The sequence below is a fragment of the Ruditapes philippinarum genome, unplaced genomic scaffold, assembly GCF_026571515.1.
Source record: "Ruditapes philippinarum isolate M1 unplaced genomic scaffold, ASM2657151v2 ctg1121_1_1_1_1, whole genome shotgun sequence".
Classification (NCBI taxonomy): Eukaryota; Metazoa; Mollusca; class Bivalvia; order Venerida; family Veneridae; genus Ruditapes; species Ruditapes philippinarum.
Window position 1 is genome coordinate 16,892 of NW_026863901.1, and position 15,515 is coordinate 32,406.

General features: G+C 31.3%; 1 protein-coding gene across 1 annotated transcript in view; it reads left to right on the top strand.

Moving 5' to 3' along the window:
• Positions 1-4,986: 4,986 nt before the first annotated feature.
• LOC132723756 (coiled-coil domain-containing protein 78-like) overlaps positions 4,987-15,515 on the top strand; it is a 30,322-nt gene continuing 19,793 nt past the window's right edge. The window contains exons 1-5 of the mRNA XM_060708533.1: positions 4,987-5,072; positions 7,980-8,140; positions 8,706-8,923; positions 9,661-9,827; positions 14,748-14,840. Coding sequence (XP_060564516.1) covers positions 8,028-8,140; positions 8,706-8,923; positions 9,661-9,827; positions 14,748-14,840 — 591 coding nt within the window. The 5' untranslated portion in view covers positions 4,987-5,072; positions 7,980-8,027. The remainder of the gene's footprint in view (positions 5,073-7,979; positions 8,141-8,705; positions 8,924-9,660; positions 9,828-14,747; positions 14,841-15,515) is intronic.

The window sequence follows — 15,515 nt, forward strand, 5'->3', positions numbered from 1 at the left end:
TTTTCAATATTTAACATGCAGATTTATTAAATACCAAACGGACGATCATATGAGATATAATAAATTACGCATTGCTTTCTACTTATAATAACTTTACAGAACGATTATTGTAATGTTTGGTTTTCTTCCTTTTCTCTGTCCGTGGTCAACTTTGTATTAAAACAAGTGTTTTAATAAAAAAGGGTTGGCGGAATGTTTCTGAATTTGGGGTAATATAATCCACATTTTACATCATAAAAGCAACATTTTCCTCATCAACTAGTAGTTAATTACCTTATATCATCATTCGAAATAAGAGGTTTGTAAAGAGTTAAATGTTCTGTTAAAAAGAATATTGTTTGAACTAAAAGAGAGCGATTACATGGCGCAAACAGTAATTTTATACCAAGAGAGATACAGTGAAAAAAATGCTTGGAGATCACAATATTTTCGCAAACTTCTTGATCATATATTTCCTGATTTAGGCAGTAATATCATTATTTACACGATTGTGTTGGTCTTATGTTTCTTTAATCCATAAGATCGTCTGCAATATTTACGTATTCCCTTACACTTACAGACTTCTTATTTGTTTTTGGACATGCATTGACTACGTAATGTTCCCGACGGACCGACATTTAGAGACATCTGGCAAAATGTCTTTCTATAGAGCCCTTTCTTTGTTTATTTTTGCATATTATAGAGTCTGACTATTGCAATATTGCAGATAAAGATATAAATGTATACATGTACTCCCAAGTTTTGTGTGGTGCCCCTGGATACCGCGCTACTTAATATTTAACAGGATGGAAAGGGATTTTTAGGCGGTTTTTCACTGACTTATTTTACTGGTAATAAGTAACGACTGTTGCATCATTACTTGAACGTATCGAAGTTATTGTCAAATATGCTATGTTTATAAGTGGCGTTTCTTATTCAATGAGCACATGTTCGAATTGCCGCGATATCGCCGAGAACACGATATCTGCAGGGAGTACTATATAGTATTAATTACGTGTATATGAATATGTGTATAGAATTTTTTTTTCGACCGTATACATGTTTGAATATTCAGTAGATATAAATTTCAAGACTCTGATTTGTAAAAATATCATTGCAGGCAATTATAAGATTTAAAAGAAAAACAAAACAAAAAGGCCAACTTTTATTGTTCACTTGTTCATTTAGTTTAGTGACATAAAAATTTATTCATCTCTTTTTTTTAAAAATCATAATAAATTTTATTGATTTTTTTTACTTCAAAATAGTGCAATTTAGTTGTAAACATAATGATATTAAATGTTTTATACAGATTTACGAGTGAAATAATTGGCTATACGTACAGGACACATAGAATTTTATCAACAGCTCCTATTGTCCTGTTGTTTTGTAGTTGTTGTTGTTTTTGTTGTTTGTTTTTTTTCCATGGTCTTTCAAATAGAATTTGAAAAACCCTGTTTTGATCACATGTCAAAAATCTTTTGAATAAGAACAATATTGAGTTATTTTAAAGTTGCCTCAAGTGTGATTATAATAAATGTTGTGTTATTTGTTGTCTAAATGTTAATTAGAATAGCCAACTATCTAATGAATGAAGGACATCAAAATCTCTGATATTGGAAGTCACATTATATAGGTACAGAAGGAGAGGTATTAGATTTTGGAAGTCACAATTAAGCCAGACTGAAGGAGTAAATGACTCCCAAAATTCCACTAGTGGAAGCCCTGAAATTATTTTATATCCAATAGGAGTCAATATTTTTTTTTCTCTTTATTTCTGTTGGCATGTACCTTATCGATAATTTTGGACATTTCTTTTATATATGTAATCGGGTCGAGTGTATTTTTCCCGAAGTTTGATTTAAAGTCGACCAGTACATACAATAAGAGATGTTATATTTCCGTGTCATTGATGACATGACATAATTGTTGTGTTTATGATACTTTAAGTTATTTCTTTAAGCTTGTTTGCTAGTTAGGTGGTTCTAGCTAGTATTTCTTACTTGGATACAGATTAATCACCATAAGAATATATTGCTTGCTTTTTTCAATTTGTCTTTTGACAGCACATCTTTGATATACATGGAACAAATTCAAAATTCCAATCTATTAGATTCTCCCATTGTTTTCTTCGTTTAAGACATACACATTCTTATCCATATGCCGCTTTTCATGGAATGGCATTAACATGTCATATTAAAGATTCCATGAAAAACGCCTGACAAACACATCTTCGGATGTTTCAAAATTCAAATTTTTTATGATTTCATGTTAAATGTTGAATTTTCTGCTTGGGCGTGGACGGTAGATTGCATTTTCCAGTACACTACAGTCCACTGATGACGAACAGGCTCAATCAAAGCAAGCCTGTAACATTTTTATTTTCCGTTTTGCACGTTCTTTTGGGATTCTATTTCTCTCTATTTTACAAATATGAGATTCAGAGTGAACGTCCCTTATTTGTATATGTTATTATTTATCTATTTTTATGAAGCATATCGAACCAAATAAATCATGTATATACTTTACTCAAACATATTACTCACACATAAAATTATTCAAGGACGAATTTAAGTAAAATATCAAAACATTAAAATAAAGATGTTATTGAAATAATTTTGGCTATAACAAATACTATAACAATTAATAAATTGGCATGTCATTGAGATGACTTAAATTATATGATCATCGTCTGCACTTTCCGCTATCCAATGGTAAATAGGAGATAACCCCTATAACAAATGTGCTTAGTGCGTACACTGGTTATACTATCTTGATAATGTTTATGTCATGTCTGCTTAGTTGAGGGTGCAACGTTAACTTAACTGTTTTCTATCAAATTTTACAATATTGATATAAACGAATTTATAATGCTATTTATTTGTCAGTTAGTAAGTAATATATATTTGAGTTAGTAAGCTTTATATTTTTGTTAAATTTGTAAATATACTGTTTTTTGGATTACGTATAAGTACGCTATGTTAAAACTATGAAAACAAATAACTCAGCAAAATATCTGCTTATTTGTATTACAAGATTGACTATAAATTGCATGTGATTTGAAAAGTATGTAAATGTTACGTTTTTTGTCTTATGTTACGTTGCGTTACGTTACATTCCGTTATATTCTATTTTGTTTGTTATGAACGCACAATTATTACATATGTATTTTGCTACTGCTACTGCTGTGCTACTGCCAACTTCACGTTTTATAAGTTTACTACTGCATCTGCTCACAGCTACTGCTAATTTCCTACAGGTAATGTACTGTATTGATATTTTTGCTATAAAATATGCACATCAAACAATAGACAGTAAGCAGAACGCTGTATTTTGTGAAATTTCGTAATCTGTCTTGCTTATTAGCCCCAATCTCTATGTGATATTATTAATATTTTAGCATCAGAATATCATTTTTAATTGGCACCATCCTATTCTATCCAATCTACTTTAATGTAAAGAAACCAGTTATTTGGAAATCACCACATCTGATATATTTGCATATATATTCGCATCAGTGTATATATCAACATAAAAATGCTATACTAATTGTACCTCTGAAAATAAGTACAGACACTCTTGTTAATTTACATGCTTCTCAGAAAAAAAAGAATTTTCACCATGTATATATTTGAATGTTTGAATTTGTTGTTCGGTGTACATGTTTACATGTACATTGACCAACGGTCTGTACTCGCTGATTTACAGGGGGGGGGGGGGGAGAAACCCGATTAATACTACCAACCACAGAAAATATCATGACTATCAACCACAGAAAATATCATGTAAGGATGAAAACATAGAAAATTATATCTATATATTAAATGTAAGTAACGTACCTTCGTCGTGGAGAAAAGATATACATCATATACACATCATTTAATGATAAATTACAATGTTATGTTCGTTCATGAAATCAATTATATGAAGTATTCAGAAGTATTCAGCCAGCATTACAAAAGCAAACGATCTTCGATTGTAAAATTAAAATTTCTATAAAAATACAATTACATATCTGATGAAACAATTTATATAAAATTGTCTTTTTTCTTTCTAAAACATGTCTCTATAATTTAGAATGAATGGTTTTCTAAATACCGTAAGTGTTATTTTTTAGTAATTGATGTTGAATAACAAAATGTACACTGAAAATCGTCATATTGTGGAGTTGTAATACATGTAAAAGCTAAATGATTGTTGAAAATATATTATTCATGTCACTGCTCAGCTATTTATGTGCTATTGCTACTGCTGTGCTATTGCTAACTGCTGTCAGAGACATAGATAACTATGTTATCTATGTCTCTGCTGCTGTGCTACTGATACTGCCAATTTCACTTGTTACTGCTACTGCTGTGCTACTGCTACTGCCAATTTCACGTTTTATAATTTTGCTATTGCTGCGCTACTGTTACTGCTTACTTCACGTTTCCTACTGCTACTGCTGTGCCACTACTACTGCTAACTTCACGTTTCCTACTGCTACTGCTGTGCCACTACTACTGCTAACCTCACGTTTCCTACTGCTACTGCTGTGCCACTACTACTGCTAACTTCACGTTTCCTACTGCTACCGCTGTGCCACTACTACTGCTAACTTCACGTTTCCTACTGCTACAGCTGTGCCACTACTACTGCTTACTTCAAGTTTCCTACTGCTACTGCTGTGCCACTACTACTGCTAAATTCACGTTTCCTACTGCTACTGCTGTGCCACTACTACAAATTTATTGTTTTAAACAATCCAAAAATGCAAACAAATTTGTGATTGATCCAGATTTTCAAGTATTAGGTTATCTTAACTAACAGGACTAATGATGTGCTTCGATTTTTCTAAACTGTTAGAATATAGTTTATTCTATCATTTTCTTCCGCGCTTCATTACCGTTTGGGCGGAGTTTGCAAAAACGCTCTTCCCTGTATTGAGCAAAAACGAGTCGCAAAACAGCTCTCCCCATTCGAATAATAAGTGACCGAACATTTAGTGTTATCATACCTTGCTGGTTGCATGGTTAGAAAATATTACGCAGTAACGAGTACTCTTCATTTGTAAATGATGTGGTGGAAACCAATGTAAACAATGATGCTTTCTGGTATTAATATCAAGTTTTATTTTTAAACATCTGGTGTATTTTTATAGATCTATGAGTTGTATTTTAAATCTTCAGTGGTTTAGAGATGCGACGATTGAATCGGGACAATCTCTTGGATTAGAACCCTGTGTATTTTTCAGAACTAAAATTTGTATTTTTTTGCACTTTTTTTAATCTTTAACCCTAACCCATAAGACTACTGTGCTAGCATACGAGCAGTTCCCGTACAAAAATCGTTGTTACTTAAAAATTATTTTTTATTACCATCACTTACCAAAAAAAAAATGAATGTTACACATCAATATTCGGCTCGTCCAGAGACATAAATTAACATCTATCTCTGGCTCGTTACACAAATTATGGAAATTCCATTATGTTCAGCTCTAAACGTAGTATAACCCTTTAGTTATGAGGCCTCATATGAGGTACCGAAATTATCCATTCTTTTGTATGAAGTGTAGTACATGTATGTACAAATGTAGTTCCTGTACATTATATAATATGAAATTAGGCAAAGCCTATGAATGGGGAAGTTTGTTAAAATAATCGTTCATTTTTAATTTACATTTTCTGTTATAAAAGTGCCATTCGGTATTTAGTGCACTGCTTCCGTTTATTCTGGTTCTCTGCAGTGTCTATTCTAGGAATTGAAAAATAGGGGTGATTTTCCCCCCTCTATTTAAAAAAAGGGGGCGATTTTCAAAATCAAGGGGTGCCAATATAAACTGCCAATGTTAAATCGTCTGCATTAAGTTTACAGTGAGGCGTTCAACCGATGAAATAATTAAAACGATAATATTTATTTAAGGCAGCAGAAGTTGTCCCCCCTTAATTTTTAAATGAAAACATATTATTACAGAACTGCCGCGATTGATTATAAAGGGATTGGCAATACAAATAATCGACCTATCTTTCACATCTAGATCGTAGCCAAGCTAGGAATTGCCTCATTTTTCTTGATTATTTACTACACTAAAATGGCGCCCAACTATCAGACCTAGCACACTAGTTCCGGTCGATGCGGAACATTCCGTTAATTTCCGTCAACTCACGTAACCAATACCATACGGTACTTAATTATTATAATTAGCTTACAGTTACCTCCCTTCGGTTTTTGGTGTAAATGTAAACAAAACAACCAAATATAATGTGGGATGGAAGTTTTACGGTTTTATTAACTTTTTTTATAGATGCGCGATTTTCACGCACATGATTTTGAATTCGATCTCTGAAATACTAGCGTGAATCGCGCAATCGCGCGTCCTAGAATAGACACTGTTCTCTGTCCTATTATGGTCCCCATAGAAATGCGCTGGGAACCAGTCTACGCATCCGTTTTCAATCAGAATCGCTCAGCTTTTATTGTTATCTTGTAATTTGAAAAGTTGCGATTGGCTATTATTGGCTACGTGTAGTCTATAGCCGGGCAAGCTTTGCGGCCCCAGGCTTTGACTTCCCTGTATAACCCATTATAATTATACAATGTTGTTATGTCAGACTGATTTTTCATAAAAATTTTTTGCTTGTATGCATGATATTTTATTTATTAAAGACATAGAATTATTTAATATAGTAATATACTATTATATAGGTGAAAATTCTGATAGTTGAACAGGTTTTCATCACATTTCCTACTTATCTGTACACAGGAGGTATTAGTGTTTTATTTTATGCTTTTCAGTGGATTACTGATTTATCCGTGAAAATTATATTTGATAATTTCACAGTGAAAATTATCAAAATATAATTTCACACTTTTCAATGACGAAACTACTTTCTTAAGATTTTCCCCATGTGGTACCTCAATTTTATTTTTGCTGACAATTCTGACAATGTCAGGCTGTTCAGAGAAAAGCAAAGCTGAAATTTATAAATAACTTAAATGTCAAAGTAATAAAAAGAAGAAAACTTACTTCTATTCATTCAAATTACCAATCACCAAATATCGTCTCTTAGTATTTTTTTGTATCATTTTTACAGTCTGAAAAAAAACATTTCTCTCACATGCAAAACTGCACTTGATGACATTTGGGCATAATTAAGTATCGTACGAGCAATAACTGCCGTATGCTTTATGAAAACTTGAAAAGCATTGACAGCCATCAGCCGGAAGAATAAGTTAATAACCCAGCGTTCGTTAGGCTCCGAGCCTTTCAACTTTCCAAGTTTTCCAATTTCCTAACCGCTTTTCAAATGCTTACTCTTCTGTCAACACTTATTTATTGTCTGTTACAATCCTCAAATAAGTTTTCTTTCATTTAAAAAGGTGTATGTCTAACAAAAGCCAAATGATATCCCTCTGAATCAAACACAATTATTTTCCTCCCGTGAAATATACAACTTTTAAAAATGGCTGCCGCTTACATTTTACAAAGCCAGGTAAGTAACAGAAATATGGATGGATGGTTGACTTTTTCTCCTACTATAATTCTTTGTTTATATTATTAAAACAAGCGACCATTCATATTTTTTTCAATAAAATGAATAATATCATCGCCATTTAACATTGATTGTCAAACTTTTTTCAGCCCAAGACTTCTTGTATTTTTATGAGAAATTCGACTAATACATGTACATAATAGTGGCTATCAGAGGGGAAAACAGATTTTAATATTAAAGATAATATCAAAGAAATTCCGTTTTAACTCTTTTTTAAGCATAAAATAAAAACAAAATTTGTTTGTTTGTTGTGTAAGATGTAATTTTATTTCATCTCGTGAACTTTAAAAACAGTATTCTCAGGAGTGGCGTAGCCACAAGTGAGAATACTGTTTTTAAAGCCCACTCGATGAAATATCCTCAAACAAACAAATATCCTCTATATATCACATCAGCAAACTATATACCTGTAACTGGTATCTTTTCCTGGAAGTAACCTCAGAAGTGGCTTCTTATTTTTTGTTTCAGTTTCATAGATGAAGATATAGGCTCATAAAGACAAAGCCACAGATTACAATGAATATTGGAGTGTTTGGTCGGGTGCGGCCAAGTTTAAGGGCTGAAGGTGCAGAAAACTTGGTGATAGAAGGTCAGAGGTTAGCTGCAACACATAGAGGACCATATCTCAAGTAAGAGTTGCTCAGTAAATTTGATTATAAATTCATATGTAAATTACCATGGAAACACATCATTAACAGTTATGTCATTAGTAAAGTCAGGAACTTTTATAAATTGCTAAATGTTACAGGCTGAAAATTTTCACCACACATTTAAGTTTAGATTTGCATAGATTAAATACTTTGTGTATCCAAGATAAGATGTTTCAATTATTGATTTAACATATGTGAAATGCTTATTGTCACCTGAAGAAAGTAGCGCTGAAAGTGAAACAATTTGCCATAAAGGTAAAAAAATATAAACAAAGTAGTATTTCACTTTTGGACTTCCATACAAAATACTAAGACACTATAACTGTAATAATTGCAAAAAAGCAGAAAAAAAGCAAAATATGATTTAGAAAGTATATAAGCGTCAATAAGCAGTTTTGGAAATTGTAACAGAACTCCAAAAATAAAATCTGTTTGAGAAATAAAAATGGTAGCATTTGTGGGGCTTTAATGGGCCTTTAACTACAAAAACTTTTGTAATTTTTTTTTTAAATATAATCATACACCATATCCAATATTATTTCAGTTTTAAAGCCTTACATCGTCAGGATGCCTCTAACCTTGATTTGTTCAGAAGTAGTGTTGATGAACTTATTGACTTTTTATTGGCTGGATTTAATGTGTGTCTGATGGTGATGGGAGAGAGCGGGTCTGGAAAGACATACACGCTAGCTGGCGAGGGAACGTCAAGGGCAGGGATTGTACCTATGATATTTGATACACTGTTCTCGAGACTTAACGGAGGTAAGCTATAAGTACATGTTTTCATAAATCTCCTGTGTACTTAATAGTGGATACCGGTATATTATTTAGCTAAAACCAATATGTTATCATATATTCTGAAGGGGAAGCATCATGTTATTAGAATATGATAACAGAAACGGAAAAAAAATTGGGGTCTACAAAATTCTGATTCTGGAGCAGATAACTCAAAAATGGGAACAGTGACCCCAATTTTTTTACCGTTTCTGTTATCATATTCTAATAACATGCCAAGCTTAAAGAAATTCTATTGAACAGTTTTAATTTTGCCTATATGTCTATATGAAAACTCCGGAAAACGTCTTTAATGACAGCTGCTTGAATGTTATAATAGATGCATGAAGTTGAATATAATAACAAAATAAGCTGGCATGTCATAATACAAAAAAAAATGTACTGTCATTTAATAAAAAAAAACCTAGAAAACATTTTATTTTTTATATCTTTATCTGTTTCGTTTTTTTTTGTTTTGTTTCTTGGCATGAATGTTTTACCTACATTTCTCTATATTTTTCTTTTCCTTTATTTTAGAATATTTGGCATCAATTTGTTGTTACTATTAATTCATATAAATTGAGTGACAGTTTTTTAATTTGGAAGAAAAAAAAGATTGCTCTAACAATAAGTTATTAAGAATTAGATAATTATATTATTTATTTCTAGATTAATAGATGATAAGTTTGATAATAAAAGGATCATTTTTGTTTGTTTGTTTGCAGACCGTTTTATGGCAGATAGTCGTCGTGTAAAACGTGACAAACCCATCGTCTCCTTAGAGATGTTTGAAGTGTATAATGAACTAATTAAAGATTTACAGCAGGTGCCTGGCCACAATAGTGCTTACCTGGAACTTGGTGATACAGCAGAAAAAGGAACTTATGTGAAGGTATGTATTGATTATAGTTATAAAGATTTTTGTCGGGTTATATAACCCTATAAATGGTTGTTTATATATAAACCAGAGCCTTTGTAACAATACAGCAAACTTTCTTTTTTTGGGAATTTTGAAAAATGACAGCAGCTCTATATATAGTTTATATAAACGTCATAATTATCCAATGAAAAGTGAGTTAACAAACATGCAGTAATAAAAGTGCATTTACCAGAGTGTAACATTACTTGGCAACCATCTGGTTAGCTCAATAGGTAGAGTATTGGACTGTGAATCGGTGAACCACGTTTGATTCCCGGACGGTGCAGGCCACTTTTTTGTGATTGATTATGATATCCTTTCTGAAGTCATTCACACTGTATTTCTGCTGTTGCATGTCCAGAAATTATCAGTTTCACTCGGAATTTAAGGCAACTAGTTTTGTAAAACTGCTTGACAACCTGCCCAGGAATGATGCGATGGCTGAAGTGTGGTCTGGTAAATTCAATGTGGCTTATTGCCATGATCTGGTGTGAAAATTACCAACACCTCAACAACCATAACATTACTTTTTCTTTGTTAAAACCAAAACGGGTGTCAAGTCTTGTGGCAGATTAAAAGTCCCCATATTCTTTTAAAGGTTTTATTTTTTTTCGGCCCTTCGGATAAATTGATCCACCTATAAAGTGTTGAGAATTGAGTACCGCTCAACCCGGTGCTAGGGGGCGTGAGTGATGTTGACTTTTTCATTATCCCTATGTACATACTCAATAAACCGGGGAGTTGCAATTCTTATGAAAATTTTTTGTTGTGATTAAAATGTTCCGAGGGACATTTTTTTCCCAAAATTTTTTTAACAAGAAAAAAAAAGTTTTTTTTAAAAAGTTTGTTTTGTTGTATGGTATTTCAGTCCCTCTATTTGTTTTAGAACGCCCAGCGTTTTTTGTGGGGGTTTCAGGAAAAGGGAGCGAAAGTTGTAAAGGAATGTAGGGGCCCCTTTAACCCCTTCAAGTTGGTTTTTTTAAGGGAAAAATTTCATACATTGATTAGTCAATTAGGGAAAATTTTGCTTCTTTTACAGATTTGTCAACAAGATGGGATGTATGTAGGCCTATTAATGTTTGGAATTGATTTTATATTCAACTCACTAACCATCAAAGTTCATGAAAAGCTCCTTGTGACAGATTCACTGTATTTTTAAAAAAATGCACAACTTTTTTTTTCGGATTTTCTCGTGAAACAATGTCAACATCAAAGGGTTTCATTCAGCTTTTTGAAATCCCTTCTCTTGTATGTTAAATGGACTCCACTGAGGTTTTTTTGACATGACAGGACTAGAAATAATGTTTTGAGATTAATTTTTCATCAGATGTAGGCTTAGATCAATAACTTGTGTGCAAAATTTCAGATCATTTGCTTGCTTTAAAATAATTATTGAAATCAAGAAAAATTACCCAAAATTAGAAAGAGTTACAACGCTTTTCATTCAAATCTGGGTAAGCATAAAAATTTTATTTTCAATTTATTTCAGAATGTATTTCTAAATAATCTTTTGCATATCTTTCTGTTTTAAGTGCCCTAACTGATCTATGTAAGAATTTCAAATCTTATGGTTTTAGACTTTTAGGCCTCAGTGCAGTTCCTTTAAATCCATTCTATTGTATGAAAATAAAAATCTTAAATGAAATACACATACATGTGTTTACTGAAGTGATTTGAAACACCATCAACAAAGATGTTTTAAGAAAATGATATACCATACCTTACTGTGTGTAAACTGTTCAATTTTGTATGAGCTACTCATCATATATTGTGAACTGAGAACCATGGCTTACAAGTGTGGTAAATGGTGTAATGGTAATGGCCCTTAAAAGGTGATTTAGTCTCAAAGTGATGTAAATTAATTTCTCAAAACCCTCTTATTTTTTTTGGTGTCTTGTTTCAATTGCTAAATACTTTTATTGGCTATAAAACTGAACCATCTTTTGCTTCTTTTGTTTTGTTTTTTTGTTTTTTACTGGAATTAAATACAGTGATAGTAATTAATAAGTATTTTGTTAAAATACCATTTTGTTTCAATTTCTCTACTTTTATGACTAATTGTATAACATTCAGCAATACTTTACTCAGGTGATAATTGCCATAGGTGCTCTAAATTCATTATTAAAAGGGAATAAACACATATTAAATTTTTAAGAAAAAGTAGACTCATTTTTGAGTGTAAATGTGCCTTAAACAAATACAAACCATTGCCACCTGCCCAGTATTAAGCCAGACTTGTCTACACAAACACCCAGGCTGTATACATTTAGCCACATTTAAATTTTAGTATTTTTACATTTAAATCTTTTAAATTGCTAACAGACTGTTCCAACTCTTGGGCCCAGTAGGTCCATTAATGTTCAGATTTTGTATGAGCTTCTTTTTTGCATTTTCAACAATTGGATATTTTTAGACATATGAAATATGGTCAGATTTGTAATAGAATCCAAATATTTGCAGCTTTGTGGTCTTATAACAAGGGACATTACTACTTTCCTGCAATATCCTTTCGAAGAAGTTGATTATTTCCCTTGATTTGATTACTGAAAGCTTTTGAAATCATTGTTTATTACCATAAGTCACAGAGAGTTGGCTTTGAACAATAGACAGAAATACAAGTCTTTCTGATGTATGTATGATAAAGTAAAGTCATATCTTGTTTCTATTCTTTCAAAACTGGCTGCTATGTTCATTTCTTTTATTGTGCATTTTATACCTTTATTTGAGAGCCAACAAGGGTAAGATATTTTTATTTTTATATCAACTTTATTTTCATAACTGCATTTAAATTATACAGGTGAACAAAAAACCTGTCTAAAGTGATCATTTTATTCCAATTTTACAATTTTTGTCAGTCTTTTAGAATAATATCTATTATGCATGATAAACTGTCTGCCATGTTTAATCTTTCTACTCTTTACTACATGTATTGTATTTTATAGGCCTATAATTGTAAATATTCTGTGTCCACTTGTCCCTCTTATACTTGGGTTGTTCAAAAAGTAATAGGACTGGGAGTCTTGCATACTCAAATTTCATTCAATTTAGAATATTTTCATATGTACAGCAATCGTAAAATGTTTTCTACAAATCAAACATAAGTTTTTTAATATATTGTGCAAAACGCGCTTTTCCTTTGCTATTGAATAACCATGGTAACACGCACCCGGCGCAGCACATAAATATAGTTATTGGAGCTAAGTTCTACTTCTTATTTATTCATGAATAACTATTTGTTTTCCCCTGTATTCCATCAATAAGTTGAAATATATTAATGTGACATTATGTCCAAATTTGACGTCATTCGGACATGAAATGGCCTATTAATTAAGTTTTGAACAGCAGCGGTCATAGCGTTAGATGTATAAATATGACATTTGTTAACAAACAGAAAATGTGTGCCATCGTTAAATTTTGCCAACAGATTGACTATAATCATTCAGATACACACAAAATGATTAAATAAACAAAGGAAAATTATCCTGCCATCAGGACACTTGTTTTCAGCTGGCACAAGCAATTCAAAAACTGCAAAAACAAGATCACTAACGAGAAAGGGCGAGGATGAAAGTTGAAAATTGACGGGACGTTAGTGACGTCAATTGCAAAAACGCTACAAAAAAATCCACGGTAAACGGTACGCGAACTGTTTATCGTTGTTTGTATCTGCTTCGGGACTACTTATTCAGTTTTAACCAAATGATTGTAAATAAGACATTTGTTATCAACACTATTTTATTGTAATTAACTAGATATACGTGTAATCAATAAATTAATGTAATAGTTAACGGTAAAAATTAGTAGTGTTTCCCGAAAACTTGTTTTAATAAACGATAGACTGTGCTAAGTAGAAAAAGATACTTTTCAATTGAGAATTATCTTTATTGTTCTGTATATAATCATATTGTTCTAAAAACATACAATGACACGAGTAAATAAATAAAATAAATTGCTTTTGCTTTAACATTTTCAGTCCTATTGAGTTCCATGGTTACTCAAAAAGACGAGAAAACCCGGTGAATGGCCGGCTATCGGGCATTTATTTTATTTTGTTTTTTTTGAAACAGTGGAACGAGAATGTGATCGCTTTTTTTCTTGCTTCATCTCCACATATGAGGCAAAGTAAAAGTTACATGACTCATACACCTAGAGACTGGGGAGACTACTTTCAGAAAGAATGACGCTATTACAATTTCGATTTATTTTACGATGCATGAACGTCAATTATTGTATTGTTAGCGTGCGCCGCGTTTCGTACCCCTTGTCATTTGAAAATTTCACAGAAATTTCATTTGTTTACATTTTGTTTTGATTTTTTCACTGTATATAGAGAACATGTTCCGATATTTGTCTCATGTAAAATTGTGTACCTAAATTTAAAAATGTGAACAGTAGAGCTGCAGTCCTATTACTTTTTGAACAACCCTCGTATATATGTGATGATGAAGGTTGCTTAGAACTAAACTAGCTCAGGTGTTGACGTGTTGTATTTCTCCATTTTCTTCTTATTTTGATGTAATATATATGTTAATTTTTTATTTTCATTTTTTCATTTTTTGGTTAAAAATTATAAAAATGGACTTTTATTGTTTTGTTTTCATAACACCATATTTTTTTAATTGATTTTTCAATCTTTATTATTCAGGTTTGCCATTGTGTATTTTTTTTATAGAAGCGTTATAATATAGAATTATTATTGTGATATGATATAACAAAAGGTCCATATTTTCATATAAAAATTCTTCTCCTAATACCTTTTGATATTAAAGGAGCATTTACAAATGAACAAATTTCCTTTTACAAATATAGTAATTCTTGTTTACAGACCACTCAATGGCTGCCTCTCTTTAATTGTTAACAAAGAATTGTTTAATTTCCATTTGAATCTTGCTTTTAAAAGACTTTCAATTTGATAGTGTAGGTTATTTTATGTTGATGTATAAATGCATCAAGTTGTTGGCAGAATTAATCAGTGTATTTTACAAGGTAACGTTGGTATTTTGATAACTTCTTATGTGACTGTTTATACACTGATAACTTCTGTATTGATTTTTGTTGTATTGATAAAATAAGGTAGTGAACATTTTGTTAAAATTTTGGACTTAGAAAGGAATTAAATTTGATTTATATAGAAAAAAAGTAAACAAGATTTTTATGATTTACATTACATGATTTTATTTACATTGTTTTTGCAGAAAGCAAAATTTCTAAGTCCACTGGTAACTTTTTTATTTGTTTATTTAAAAAAATAAATTTTAAAATTTCAGTTTTTTTTTGTTTTTTTTTTTTTTAATTTTTTAAAGTTTTCTTTATTCTACTTGAACTCTTTCTGATTTTTGTTCAACATTTCATTGTTACAATGTTCTCATTTTAAGTCATTTGCATGCTTTTGATAATGTTAAACATTGTTTAATAACATTTTACTTGTTGTTAGGGTTCAGGTATCTATATAAAACTTTTATAAACATTTTAATGTCACTGAGTGAGGAAATTAATTCAGTTTATTCACTTGATAGATTTCAGTCAATCACCTTAATCAATATACAGAATATCAAATCAGTTTATGTTATATGTAAAATACATTCATGTGTAGTTTTGGGGTTTGAGTGAGTTAAGGTAAAAGTGGGTTATAAGGTAAGTCTTTATTAAAATACATGTATC